This window comes from Salmo salar, chromosome ssa03, assembly GCF_905237065.1.
Source record: "Salmo salar chromosome ssa03, Ssal_v3.1, whole genome shotgun sequence".
In the NCBI taxonomy this organism is placed as follows: Eukaryota; Metazoa; Chordata; class Actinopteri; order Salmoniformes; family Salmonidae; genus Salmo; species Salmo salar.
The window spans coordinates 34544986-34559434 of NC_059444.1; the positions used below are offsets into that span (position 1 = coordinate 34544986).

Below are 14449 nucleotides of genomic sequence, written 5' to 3' on the forward strand. Positions count from 1 at the left end.
GCCATACAGGAAGGGCATTTAGATTCATAACTCTTAAAGGGGCACCTTGACCCCCCCATAACTATAGATGCAAGGACGTTTAACCATGTTCATACATGGTTTGTTTACAATGGAGTAAAATTATCATTTGGGTTCTGATGTTAAAGTTGAACTGAGCTCAAGGCATATCAATACAAGTTGTAGCAATCACACATTTCCCCCTTTAAATGAATCAAAAAGTTTGGTATAACGGTTTACTTTCACCATTTATGAAAAGCAATCAGTCAATAACTTATTACAGAGGGACCGTCGTAGGTCTTACACATCGTTGTTGGCAGGGTGGTGGTCAGGATGAGACAGTGAAGCGTCATGCAGAGATGTTGAACTGCTTGTATGATGCGGGGGGTTCTCCAATAAAAATGTTTGAAGGGAAGATTTAGGGTATCTCAAGACACCTTAAAACAATGTTGCTTGGCCAAAGACTTCTGTACAAGCGGATTAGTTATGACTACAGACAAGTACTATGACATAAGCACCTTGTTCAAGGCTTTAAAAAATATACAATGTGTATAAAACATTTTAATGAAAAACTGCAGAACTAAATCTCTCAAAACCTCTCAAGGATCCAGTCCAGAGATTGCCTGGCTCTCTTATAATAAACAATTTAAAACCTTCCTTCGATAGATAAACTACCTCCACTCGTGTTGATGCTGGATGGGTTTACAAGCATGTGTCAAGAAGTTAAAATAAAAAAATAAGGTAATCAATTTTTGTAGACACCCAGGCATGTGTGTGTAGGTTGGCTAGATTTTATTTGTGTTTAGGTTGGTTACTGTTGCTCTTCAAGTATTTCCAGTCGTCTTGGTCCGTATAGTAGAACGTAGGCTATATGCCAGTCTCCTCCACCGGACAGCCTCAGTATATCTTCTGGAGATACCACGCTTACCTTGTCGTCGTCAAACTTCACCCACTCATCTATGATGGAAAAACATGGATGTATACAAAACATAAGTTACATTATGCACCTGATCATCGATAAAAATGTTAATTAATACAGTCATTTGTATTACTCATGTAGAGTCTGAATTGCACAAGGTAAACAGCAATATCAGACCGACTTCCACAACAAATAAGAGCGCGAAACGCGAAGCTAAACTTCTATGATGTGTTGGTCCCGCAGCTATCACGTTGCAGCAGAGTAAACTGTACATACGCATATACTCTTAAGTGCATCATGTTGTATTGCGCTCATCTGCAATATCGGCAGTTCGTCCGGCTGCTATGTGGCAACGTCATATCGCCAAGCCTTAGTTTAAGGGATAGATCCCCAAAATCAATGTGTTCAGACCTCAAGTGGTCTACACATATCTGGGTCCATATCCCACACCCTCTGGTTGTGTTGAACTGACTGGGGTGAACTATTCCTTTAAAGGGATAGTTCACCCAAATTACATGTTGGTTTACTTACCCTGTAAGCAGTCTATAGACAAGGTGTGACAGAAATCCATGCTTTGATTTAGTTTCCCTGGCACTGTTTCTACATGCTAACGTTTTAGTCTTTGTGGTATACATCCCGTTCAAGTCATGGGACCGATATTAGCATTTTTCACTGCATCATGCTCAAATCATCCAAAAGTATCTCAAATAGATTAAGCTCAACAAAGTCACACACACTACATGACCTAAAGTATGTGGGTACCTGCTCATCGAACATCTCATTCCAAAATCATAGGCATTAATATGGAGTTGGTCCGCCCTTTGCTGCTATAACAGCCTCCACTCTTCTGGTGAAGGCTTTTCTACTAGATGTTGGAACATTGCTGCAGGGACTTGCTTCCATTCAGCCACAAGAGCATTAGTGAGGTCAGGCACTGATGTGTGATAATTTAGGCCTGGCTCGCAGTTGGCGTTCCAATTCATCCCGAAGGTGTTCGATGGGGTTGAGGTCAGGGCTCTGTGCAGGCCAGTCAAGTTCTTCCACACCAATCTTGACAAACCATTTCTGTATGGACCTCACTTTGTGCATGGGGCATTGTTATGCTGAAACAGGAAAGGACCTTCCCCAAACTGCTGCCACAAAGTTGGAAGCACATAATTGTCTAGAATGTCATTGTATGCTGTAGCATTAAGATATCCTATCACCGGAACAAAGGGGCCTAGCCCGAACCATGAAAAACAGCCCCAGACCATTATTCCTCCTCCACCAAACTTTAGTTGGCACTATGCATTCGGGTAGGTAGCGTTCTCCTGGCATCCGCGAGATCATTTGCCTGCATGTTTTTTGTTGTGCATATTGGCCTAGGCTATTTTTTGTATTTATTAAGGATCCTGGGTTCCAGCAACAAAGCAGTTATATACAATAAAAAATATTACATGACATTTGATAACACTTTTCACAAAACATTAAAATGTGCCCCCTCAGGCCACTACTATACTTCTGTGCTTGTGTGTCTCTTCACAGTCCCGCTGTTCCATAAGGTGTATTTGTATCTGGTTTTTTAAATCTGATTCTACTGCTTGGATCAGTTACCCGATGTAGGGTCAGTCTGTTACATCTGGAGTATTTCTCTTGTCTTATCCGGTGTCCTGTGTGAATTTAAATATGCTCTCTCTAATTCTCTCTTTCTCTTTCTCTCGGAGGACCTGAGCCCTAGGACCATGCCTCAGGACTACCTGGTATGATGACTCCTTGCTGTCCCCAGTCCACCTGGCCGTGCTGCTGCTCCAGTTTCAACTGTTCTGCCTGCGGCTATGGAACCCTGACCTGTTCACCGGACGTGCTTGTTGCACCCTCGACAACTACTATGATTATTATTATTTGACCATGCTGGTCATTTATGAACATTTTAACATCTTGTCCATGTTCTGTTATAATATCCACCCTGCACAGCCAGAAGAGGACTGGCCACCCCTCATAGCCTGGTTCCTCTCTAGGTTTCTTCCTAGGTTTTTGGCCTTTCTAGGGAGTTTTTCCTAGCCACCGTGCTTCTTTCACATGCTTTGCTTGCTGTTTGGGGTTTTAGGCTGGGTTTCTGTACAGCACTTTGAGATATCAGCTGATGTACGAAGGGCTATATAAAAATAAATTTGATTTGATTGATTGATGTGGAATAGAGTTCCATGACTCTATGTAGTACTGTGCTCCCATATATAGCACTATTTACCACTTTAGGAAGTGGGAACTCAAAACACAATGGCATTAACTACCATTGTTGCTGAGTCGGTGGTGGACAGCAGTAAGGCGAGCGCCATTTGGTAGGTAGCCAGGACTGTGGTAGATTGAACTGCATTGCCCCATATCGGTCATACGCAGGATCATATCGGAATTGTGAGTTCGGAATTTTATGATTTCATTTCTATGATCGTTTTAAACACTTTAAAAATAAAATGGCGGTTTAAACGTTAAGAAATGTTTTAAATTTCTCACGTCCCTACTCTTGCTCTTCTCAGAATGTATCTCTCCCGTCACTCCGTGTGCAAAGGGGGGAGCGGGGTTGAGAGCCATCAGCGAAATATGGACAGGGAAGATAATTAACCTGACCAAAGAATGGCTTTAGGACCCAGAAAAGCTGCAGGAATATTGTGTAGCCTAATCACCCAAATTACTCACGTAAGCAAAATTGCTGAAGAGGGCAATGTCAGGTGTCGATCTTTTTCAGGTTATCGTCCCAGCTCTAGTGAGTGTTGATGTCTATCAAATTGTATAGGTTACCTTGCTCTCTCCACTCTCTCCCCTGGCAACGGCCTGTCTAGCACATGACGTGCATGTGGATAGCTCTAACATCTTGAAAGTGGCCCAGAGTATTATTTCATGTTAAAACTTTTTTTTGGGGGGGGGAGGCCATGTTTGCAACAATTAAGCAGCGGCACAATATAACGGTAACACTGTAGTCATCTACGTCGCATTTTTTAAAGACCTTTGAAAACAGAATGTAATACATTAAGACTTAAGGCCTTTAAATCAGATAAATAATGTAATATTATAAGACTTTTTAAGGACTCGCGGATACCCTGTGAATGGAATTTGTGCCCCAAATGCAAAAACGTTAGCATGTGGAAACAGTGCAAAACCAAAAAACGGTGCTAGGGAAACTAAAACAAAGCGTGGATTGGCGTCACACCTTATCAATAGACTGGAAACCAACATACCATTTTGTAATTTGGATGAACTATCCCTTTAAGGAGCAGACTGGCATCTATGAATCATGTCGATTGCACTGACTGACTGGCCTCTTATACAGCCTCTCATTGTCTGACTGTATGCTTTGATGAAGGTCTACTGTGACTGAAAACGTTTCACATTAAAATGACCGTGTGCAGAGACTCTTTTTTTCTTATCGAGGTCACCTTCTTTCCTCTTGACCCAGGCGACGTAGTGTCCGGAGGAGCTCGATCTTCCCTGGTGTGTCAGCACTCCCTGCAGGTCGTAGTAGCCACTGTTGTTAGAGCCCAGGTCTGCAGGCAATAGATAGGCACACGCTTAGAAACATATTCCTTAAGTTACAGTGTGTAACAACCTATCCCTTACACGCGTGTGTGAATGACTGACTGACGCCTTGTTTGTAGAGGCAGGCCACAAATCCATATGATGTAAAGCAACCAACCATCATCGAATGAAAAGGGCTCGTATTTCACTTCTTTCGGCTCGTCTCCCACTTTCTTCTCCACCTGTTTGATGCACAAAGGGAATAACGTAAGCTGCACGTTCTACACTAATGTTCGTTCACACCGAGTTACTTTGTTTGGTCAGGGAACAACACTGAGCAATACATTTCTTGGAGGTTTAGGTTTATTTTGTAGAGTATACATTTGCAGTTCAAAGCTGAATTGCAAGAGACAAAGTAGACAAGTAATTCAATTAATTTCTACCTTCTGCGACTGTTTCTCCAGCTTCTTGTCCTCAATCTCCTTGAACTTTGACCTAACGGCCACCATCTTCTCCTGCAGCCCCGAGGTACACAGCTCATACACATCCAGCATCAGTGGGAACTTTACATCCTGGAACATTAAATCAATGGGGGGGAAAAAAGCATCAAGACAATGTTCTTTCTTCCACTTGCAACAGTATTCTGATGATAATCCCATCAATTAGGAGGACATTCCTACAACATCAGAATACATACCTTAAGGACTTTGGCATTGACAGACTCCTTCTCTTTGTAGAAAAATCGAACCATCTGAATGGTTAGGTAGGCAGGGAGGCGGCTTACTTTAGACTAGACGAAGAAAGGGAGACCAAGTGAGCCAACCAACTAAAAGGACATGACAATAAAACAAATGTCACACCCTCTCAGTGGTTTATAAAAACCTTAGGGGCCCATGCCAAACTTACAGATTTTATGTACAGGGCATTTCTTTGCAAAGACGGAGACAGCTTGGTGATTTCTTCCTGCAGTCTCTGAAGAGAAAGAAACAGAGACACATGATGGGATTAGATCAGTGTTGCCATGGTGACAGACCACATTGGAGACATCGCGGTGTGTGCGGGCGCGCGCGCTGTGTTCCTGTGCATGTGACTGTGAGTTGCAGTGGTACTACTCACCAGCCTGAGGCCAGTGGCCAGGTACTTGACCTCCTGGTTGATGAAACAGCTGAGTTGGAGCTGGCTCTCTTTACCTTTAGCTGGCTCCTCGTCCTCAGACTCTGTACATTTCATACTGTGGAGAGGGGTTAAGGAAGGAACTGAGAGACAGGACACTTATTCTTGGGAGGAGAGAACAAAGGTTTGTTGAAATAATATACCAAATTTGGAAGCCATTCACCATTCCCTAATAGATCATGCACTCATCTGAACTTAAATTGATCAGACGTTCAGACTGCAAGGATACGTGGTTTCGTACTCGACTCCAAAATACTGGTCAATGAAGTTCTTCTTGGCAGCTCCACTCTCAGTCTGGAGGAGGAAGAGAAGGTTAGGACAACATTCACATCTGTAACTAGCTTGACAGCTTCCATACTTGCTTTTACACATACTTCCATGGGAGAATCTGTGTCTTGTGGCTCCAACTTCTGCTGAAGGACCCTCATCATCTGCAACCAGCACTCGTTGGCATCCTAGAGGGGCAGAAATTGACAAATGACACTCATTTCTACTCTTCAGACCACTTTTAGTACAAACCAAAACCACTAAAAACGGAGCAATCAGTGTGGTTCATTGGAGTATAGGATGTGCAGTACTGAGTAGTACCAAGCAGTGATAGCAAAGTCGCATCTTCTGATGGTGAGTGGTGCCAGCCAGGGGCCATGGTCTCACCTGCTGGAGGTACTGTCCCTGGTCTCCCTTCTCAGCGAACTGGGGGAAGGCCATGTGCAGAAACTGTAGCAGGATGATGGGGGGTATGCTGGAGGAGGTCTTGTCCATGGTCTTGTAGAGGTCACGGAGGGCTGAGGAGGGGAATACAATGGTAATTTAGAAGTTCTAACATGGCCATTTAGCAGACGTCTCTTTCATCCAAAGCAGTTCATAGTATGTGGCCAACAATGCTGGTGTAGCCAGCACCATGCCCTGACTCACCGAATCATACTATTACCATCTACACTAGCAGATAACAAAAAGGCAGTGGCACAATGATATAAAAACATACAGAGACAGAAAGGGAAATGACAGACCTGCTGTGATGTACTGGGATGGTGCACTGGCCCCAGAGGACCGCAGAGCACCTGTATACCTGTAGAGGGAGACAGAGGGATAATAAGTAAGAGCAAAGCCAGCCAAACAGGGACAGGCAGATACTTTCATAGCAGGAATCAACATTATGCATAGGCTATTACTGTTGACCATATAATGGTTTTCGAAACAACCAAAAAAATCTGCAGGAACGTTGTGTAACAAAATCACTGACCATCGGTAAGAAGGCAATGTGGTTGTCCGTAATTTTTGGTTTATCCTCCTGGCTAATGAAGCCTGTGTGACCTAATTGTCAGTTGTATCATTGAGTAGATATCAAATGAATAAGAAACCTATTTTATCATCAACACTATAGATCCGACAAACGTTGCTTGCATCTTCACAGATTGGCGTTACGCAATTTCAGGGGCCCACCTTCCGAGGGCTCCTTTGAGCTCTGGCACAGAGCGAAGACACTGCACTGTAGCGTTCATATAGCAGGTGTTTCCCAGGTTGGTCAGTCCGCAAGGCATCTCCATCTACACAACAAGCAAAATTAGGTTAGTTTCTCTAGGACTGCCTGCCCTGGCAAATCCAGGCAGCGTCGATTCCGTTAAAACAAACACACATCCAACAACTACGTCATAACATTGTACAATCTCAATTTCCATCAGGGCTAGTAGGAATGACTGACATCTGTGCTGGTTCATAGCACTAGTGTGCAAGGCATAGCCTAAACATGTCATACAGTTCCAGACAGACTAGACACTGGCCCTGAGAGCCAGCTAGAAAACAGTACTCGACATAGCTATTAAGAGCCAGCTAGTAAACATTAACTCACAGCTGAGGCCAGCTGGTCTTCAGTCATGTCCTCAACAAACATGGGCCTGACTGCAGGCTCCTCAGGCAGGGCCTCGGCTGAGCCCATCATCAACAGAGTCATCCCCTGGGGGGGAGAGGAGAGGAAAGAAAAGTATCCCATGTCACATCGCGTACCATCGGATAACTGGCGATGGTAATCGCCAGCAGCATTAGGTTAGATAACATGCATCATAACACCACCCCACTAAAATGACAATGAAATCAGCCAATATATCATAGCCTACTTTGCACAATACTGACATCGATAGTAGGGCCGGGACAACACCTGTAGCGCGATACTCGCTAATCTCGTGGCTAGGAAACAAAACACGAAGCGGATTTGACTGCTTTAGGAAAATAGCCATAATGTTGGAAACAAACATCATGATGTCATCCACTGTCACATATTTATTTTTTCAAGCAATAGCACACAATATTTTACATACAGCAGGTTACAGAGTTATGACTGCTTCGTGTTTTCATTATTGCCATGGAAAAAATATTGCGATACTGGTATCGTCATAGCCCTTACAGATAAGAAATAATCTGAAAAAAATATATAATAATTTTTCTTGAATCAGTCAATGTTCCCTTGAGCAAGGCACACTGCCCTATCCCATCTGGACAAGAGAATACCTATGTCAGAATGCTGTTCATTGACTACAGCTCAGCCTTAAACACCATAGTACCCTCGAACCTCATCATTAAGCTCAGGGCTCTTGAGAGCATCCTGTCGGGTTGTATCACCGCCTGGTATGACAACTGCACCGTCCGCAACCGCAGTGCTCTCCAGAGGGTGGTGCGGTCTGTCCAACTGGCCAAGAAGATCATCAAGGACTTCCGCCACCCCCCAGAAGGCGAGGTCAGTACAGGTGCATCAAAGCTGTGACCGACAGACTGAAAAACAGCTTCTATCGCAAGGCCATCAGACTGTTAAATAGTCACCACCAGCCAGCCTCCGCCCAGTACCTTGCCCTGACCTTTAGTCACTAGTCAGCTACCACCCAGTTACTCAACCCTGAACCCTAGAGGCTGCTGACCTCTGTTCATACACATGGAACACTTGTCACTTGAATAATATTGCCATACAGTTTTACCGAATTCATATGCATATACTGTATTCTAGTCAAGGCCTATCCTATTTAACTATTGCTGTACATATACTATTCTATCCTACGTATTTTTCAGATGTACCACATTCTATCCATTTACTGTCCATAATGTCTATACATCCCATCAAAGTTGTGACGTGTCCATTTGTGTCCGAAACATATTTTCAGTATTGTAAAAATACTTTTATAAACACTGCATTATAAGACTTAACCTTCCCTTGTATATCAGCTTATAAGAGTATTCATTACGAATAATAGGAACTTAGGGAGCTATAGAGCCAATAAACTCCTCTGGCATAATTGTGAGGGTATCTGTATGGATCAGGTATTCCCAAACTGGGGTACTCGTACGCAATGCCGTCAGGGGTATGCCAAATAAAATTATTCACATTTAAAAAATAAAAACTCTTCACATTTTCAAACAGTACATTTATATTTTCAAACGGGGCTACACATTTGTGTGAGGTTTTTTTCCTCGCCTGAGTATCCTCGTTTCAATGCCAAAAATAAAATGAAACCATCTAGTGTTCAGAGAAATAAAAACACAATGTCAAATACAGGTAACCTAGTCAAATAATTAACATCCAATCACATTAACAGTTACTCTCCCACGGAAAACCTTCACTCTTGTGCAGACATTTTGAAACGAAACATGACAATTTGAAAAATAAGCCACGGGAGTTTGAATGAGAATTAAGATGACTTGAGTAGTAAGACATGTATAAAAGCAACAGATACCATTAATAAGAAGGGGCAAAAAAGCGTCTTATATGGTGAGCTACCGAGTGGCTAGGACAGGCAAGCCCCATACTATTGTGGAGGACTTAATTATTCCTGCTGCCGCGGATATGGCTGAGCCAATGCTGGGGGAAAAGGCCCAAAAAACTATACAGACAATGCCTTCATCAAACAACACTGTTTCAAGACGCATCAGGAGATGTTTTGAAACAATTACTGCTTCACATACAAGCCAGTGAATTATATGCGTTACAGCTGGATGAGTCAACAGACGTGGTGGGCCTGGCACAGCTCCTACTAAATGTCCGTTACGTTTATGGGGGGTCAATTAAGGAAGACATCCTCTTCTGCAAACCAGGACCCCTGGAGAGGATATTTTGAAAGTACTGGACAGCTTTATGACATCAAACGGACTTTGGTGGTCAAGATATGTTGGTATCTGTACTGTTGGCGCAAAAGCCATGACAGGGAGACATAGCGAAGTGGTATAACGCGCTTGCAAGCAGTTGCTCCCGACGCCACTGTACACTGCAGCATCCACCGAGAGGCTCTTGCTGCCAAGGGAATGCCTGACAGCTTGAAAGACGTTTTGGACACTAAACGGACAACACAAACAACTGGATTTGTTATCCCTTTCATGCCATGACTCCAGTCCACTTACCGATATCTGAACAAGAGAGCCTCATTGAAATTGCAACAAGCGGTTCTGTGAAAATGTAATTTAATCAGAAGCCACTGCTAGATTTCTGGATTGGGCTGCGCTCAGAGTATTGTGCCTTGGCAAATCGCGCTCTTAAAACACTGACGCCCTTTGCAACCACGTACCTATGTGAGAGTGGATTCTCGGTCCTCACTAGCATGAAAACTAAATACAGGCACAGACTGTGTGTGGAAAAAGATTTAAGAGTGAGACTCTCTCTAATACAACCCAACATTGCAGAGTTATGTGCATCCTTTCAAGCACAACATTCTGATTAACCTGTGGCGAATTATTCACAATTTGATGAACAAATAAAGTTATGTAAGATGGCTAAATAAAGAGAAATTATTATTATTTGTGCCCTGGTCCTATAAGAGCTCTTTGTCACTTCCCACGAGCAGGTTTGTGACAAAAACTCACTCATTCATATGTTTAATAAATGTATCGTATAGTGTGTGTGTGGTAGGCTGACAATGATGGCAAAATACAACATTTGAGAGTGCACTGACACTGGTGCTAGAGAGGGTATGCAGCTGGAGGTTGAATGTTTGAAGGGGTTCGGGGCTATAAAAAGTTTGAGAACCACTTGTATAGATAAATATAAATAATGGTGAGGATCCTAAACTTCATTACATTTTTATGCTTGAAAGACTTCTGTCCCTACATTAGGATTTCATTCAATATAACAGACATTTATTTAATAACTTTATATTTTCTCTTCACATTTGACTTCTGTTACATGGCCTTGTGTTGTGACAAGGTAGGGGTGGGTATACAGAAGATGGCACTATTTGGTAAAAGACCAAGTGCATATTATGGCAAGGACAGCTCAAATAAGCAAAGAGAAACGACAGTCCATTACATTAGACATGAAGGTCAGTCAATACGGAACATTTCAAGAACTTTGAAAGTTTCTGCAGTTGTAAAAACCATCAAGCGCTATGATGAAACTGGCTCTCATGAGGACCGCCACAGGAAAGGAATTCCCAGAGTTACCACTGCTGCAGAGGATAAGTTCATAAGAGTTAACTGCACCCCAGATTGTTGCCCAAATAAATGCTTCAGAGTTCAAGGAACAGACACATCTCAACAACTGTTCAGAGGACACTGCGTGAATCAGGACTTCATGTTCGAATTGCTGCAAAGAAACCTCTACTAAAGGACACCAATAAGAAGAGACTTGCTTGGGCCAGGAAACACGAGCAACGGACACTAGACAAGTGGAAATCTGTTATTTTGGTCTGATGAGTCCAAATTTGAGACTTTTGGTTCCAACCGCCATGTCTTTGTGAGACGCAGAGTAGGTGAACGGATTATCTCCCACCATGAAGCATGGAGGAGGAGGTGTGATGGTGTGGGAGTGTTTTGCTGGTGACACTGTCTGATTTATTTAGAATTCAAGGCACACTTAACCAGCATGGCTACCACAGCATTCTGCATCTGATGACCTGGCCACCACAATCACCTGCCCTTAACCCAATTGAGATGGTTGGGATGAGTTGGACCGCAGAGTGAAGGAAAAGCAGCTAACAAGTGCTCAGCATATGTGGGAACTCCTTCAAGACTGTTGGAAAAGCATTCTAGGTGAAGCTGGTTCAGAGAATGCCAAGAGTGTGCAAAGCTGTCATCAAGGCAAAGGGTGGCTACTTTGAAGAATCTCAAATATTTTGGGATTTGTTTAACGCTTTTTTGGTTACTACATTATTCAATGTGTTATTTAATCTACTATGTAGAAAATATAAAAAATAAAGAAAAACCTTGAATGAGTAGGTGTGTTCAAACTTTTGACTGGTACTGTATATTTCAACAGCTAATGAATGTAGAAAGAACTTGACTAGCATTTAACACTCCCCCCCTGCATTTTGAAATCCTTATTTGTCATTGACCCATCTGACATTGCTCGTCCTAATATTTCTGTATTTCCTTATTCCAGTCTTTTACTGTGTAGATGTGTGTATTGTTTGATATAATTGCACTGTTGGAGCTAGGAACACAAGCATTTCTCTACACCTGCAATAACACCTGCTAAATATGTGTATGCGACCAATAACACTTCATTTGCTCCATGGGCGCCATACTATTATGGCTAACCCTGTAAAACAACACATTTTACTGCACCTATCCAGGGTATGTGAGATCTTTTTATTTTGTATTATTTCATAACACACTCAGACTATACTTACATTCTTCAATTTGATGTTTCCCCAGTCATCATCCTAAAAATACATACACAAATGATTAAGTATTATTGGAAATAATTCATGTATTGATTACCTGTGGTCCAAATTCACTGACTGTAAACTAAAACGTGACAGCAACTTTACCTTGAGTGTGCCTCCCTTGACCATAACCTTCTGTCTCTCTGGTTGTACCCCTGACAAGGCAAAGAGCTGAGCCTTGAAGACCATGGGAGGTTCTTCTGTGTTCAGCTCTATTGCATCAAACTTCTCCTTTCCCCATTTCACATTCACTGAGGAAATAAAAGAGAAACAAAAACACAGGTATATGTGAATACCAAGCCGGCATTTGGGAGTGGAGGGCATCTCTGATGCATCATGTCTTGTCAAGTCATGAATGATACAGCACAATCATATTTTATTGTGATAACATTTGTGATGCAGAGAATGGCTTGAAATAGGAGTCGAATGTTAGTCTTGATCACCTGCTAAATAGACATGTCCACCATCACATCATATGCTAACGTTAGCTAGCTAGATTTTAGGGATAATGAAGGCTGGCAAGCTTCCTTGATGTGTACACAAACTACCTTTTTCAGTTACACTGTTTTAACATTAAGTACATCCATAATGTTAACGTTAGTTAAACATAAGCAAGTGAACCACTGCGTCTAACGTTACTGTGCTGAAAAAGCGTTAGCATACAAGCTAACCTGTAGCTAGCTAAGTCATCTTACTAAGTACAATAACTGTCTTGCTTACTAGTTACCTGGCTAGCAAAGGAATCACACAAAAATCCATACATTTAGCGGTAACCAATTGGCTAACGTTTGACTAGGTACTTATTTAGCTACATCTGGCCCAAAAAACATGCTAACGTTGCAGCAGAGTTTTCATAGCTAGAAAGACTCTGTGACAGTTCATATCTGGCTGGTTTAGCAGTTAGCAGGCTAACGTAGTTAGCTAAATATTGACGTGAGTTCAGGAAGTTAGTGATGCTGATGGAATTTGTTAGCATAACATATGCACGTTAGTAGCTAGATACCGTAGGCTAAATTAGTTTGTTATTTTGGTAGTTATGTCCCCAAAACCAACACTGATCTGGTTTAGCTAGTTAGCTTATAAATAGTTGGTTAGTTTCTCATATTGTATTTTCTTAAAATCGGGAGAGAACACTCCCGAATCGTTTATTTTTGTCGGGCAGCTCGCTAGTTGGTGACTCCGATTTACTTTACGGCCTATGATGCTAACTTGCTAGTGTGTTCGCTAGCGTTCCAATAGTGACCAATAAAACACGTGTATAAATAGTTCCGGAAAAAAGTATTAAAGGGAAGTGGTCACGTTATATTAACATACCTGAAAACACGGGCATATTTTAGGCAGTTTTGTTTGTTAATGTCCAATTCCAGTCGCCGGGACGCGAATTCGCTGTCTGGTGCAGGTGACTACGATAGGTTTCTGACTGGCTAGTTAGCTAGCTACACCGAACTTCATTTAAGCAGCTCGCACAATGACGCTGCAACTGCATGCCAGTGTGCACGCTGAAACATTATCGATGCGCTCTGCCTGCAGCTATCCAGCCTGGTTCAAATAGTATTTTTGTAATCTCATCAAGTTCCCACATCAGACACAGCCGATTTAATTATTATTATTATTTTAATCATCACCTAAAATAATTTAATCACTTCCGTCTCCAAGATTGACTCTCCTAATGACACTCATGAATCATGATCGGTAGAAAACTGACCAAATCCCTAGCCTAAATCTACCCACTTGTTAAATTCCAAGCCTGGGAAACTCGTTTCCACCTCCTCCCCCTGCGTGGACGACTTGGACATCCACCCCACATTCACTCAGCCTACGGAGTCCACTGGTCCCAATCACACAGAACTATCCTACATTTTGACCTCTTTCTCCAGATAAAATCCAGCGACATGTGAGGTCCAGCCACACGACAACCTGCCCACTCGACCCAATCCCCTCTTACCTTCTCCATCTCTGGAGACTCTCCCATTCCTCACTTCCCTCATCCCTTCTGACTTCAAGAAAGCCACAGTCACACCCTTCAAGAAACAAACACCTGACCCCTCCAATGTCAAAAACTACAGACCGGTATCCCTTCTTTTCTTTCCAAAACACTTGAGCATGCTCTCTGACCAATGCTCTCATTATCCCTCTCAGAATGAACCTCTTGATCCTAACCAGTCAAGCTTCAGGACAGGTCAATCAACTGAGACTGTTCTCCACTGTTTCACAGATATCTATTCGCTGCCTT

At 42.6% G+C, this 14449-nt stretch overlaps 1 protein-coding gene across 2 annotated transcripts; it reads right to left on the bottom strand.

Moving 5' to 3' along the window:
- Positions 1-219: 219 nt before the first annotated feature.
- Positions 220-13745, bottom strand: LOC106600434 (ubiquitin carboxyl-terminal hydrolase 14). 2 transcript variants are annotated; one of them, XM_014191788.2, is made up of 16 exons: positions 13531-13745; positions 12322-12467; positions 12181-12213; positions 7428-7532; positions 7022-7125; positions 6589-6647; positions 6233-6363; positions 5953-6033; positions 5808-5872; positions 5522-5636; positions 5312-5377; positions 5103-5195; positions 4849-4977; positions 4584-4647; positions 4327-4434; positions 220-954 (listed from the first exon to the last, which is right to left on the bottom strand). In XM_014191788.2, the coding sequence occupies exons 1-16, from the start codon at positions 13544-13546 to the stop codon at positions 809-811; spliced, it is 1461 nt and encodes a 486-aa protein (XP_014047263.1). In that variant the 5' UTR covers positions 13547-13745; the 3' UTR covers positions 220-808. The 2 variants fall into 2 exon arrangements, with proteins under 2 accessions (XP_014047263.1, XP_014047264.1); XM_014191789.2 differs by lacking the exon at positions 13531-13745 and adding an exon at positions 12944-13329.
- Positions 13746-14449: the final 704 nt, after the last annotated feature.

What these genes read in the sequence shown, in the direction of transcription:
- LOC106600434 (XM_014191788.2), bottom strand. An exon ending in CTCAAAGGAGCCCTCGGAAG is followed by an intron (nt 6,648 to 7,021) that starts GTGGGCCCCTGA and finishes CTCCCTCTACAG; the next exon opens with GTATACAGGTGCTCTGCGGT. An exon ending in AGGGACAGTACCTCCAGCAG is followed by an intron (nt 6,034 to 6,232) that starts GTGAGACCATGG and finishes CTGCCCCTCTAG; the next exon opens with GATGCCAACGAGTGCTGGTT.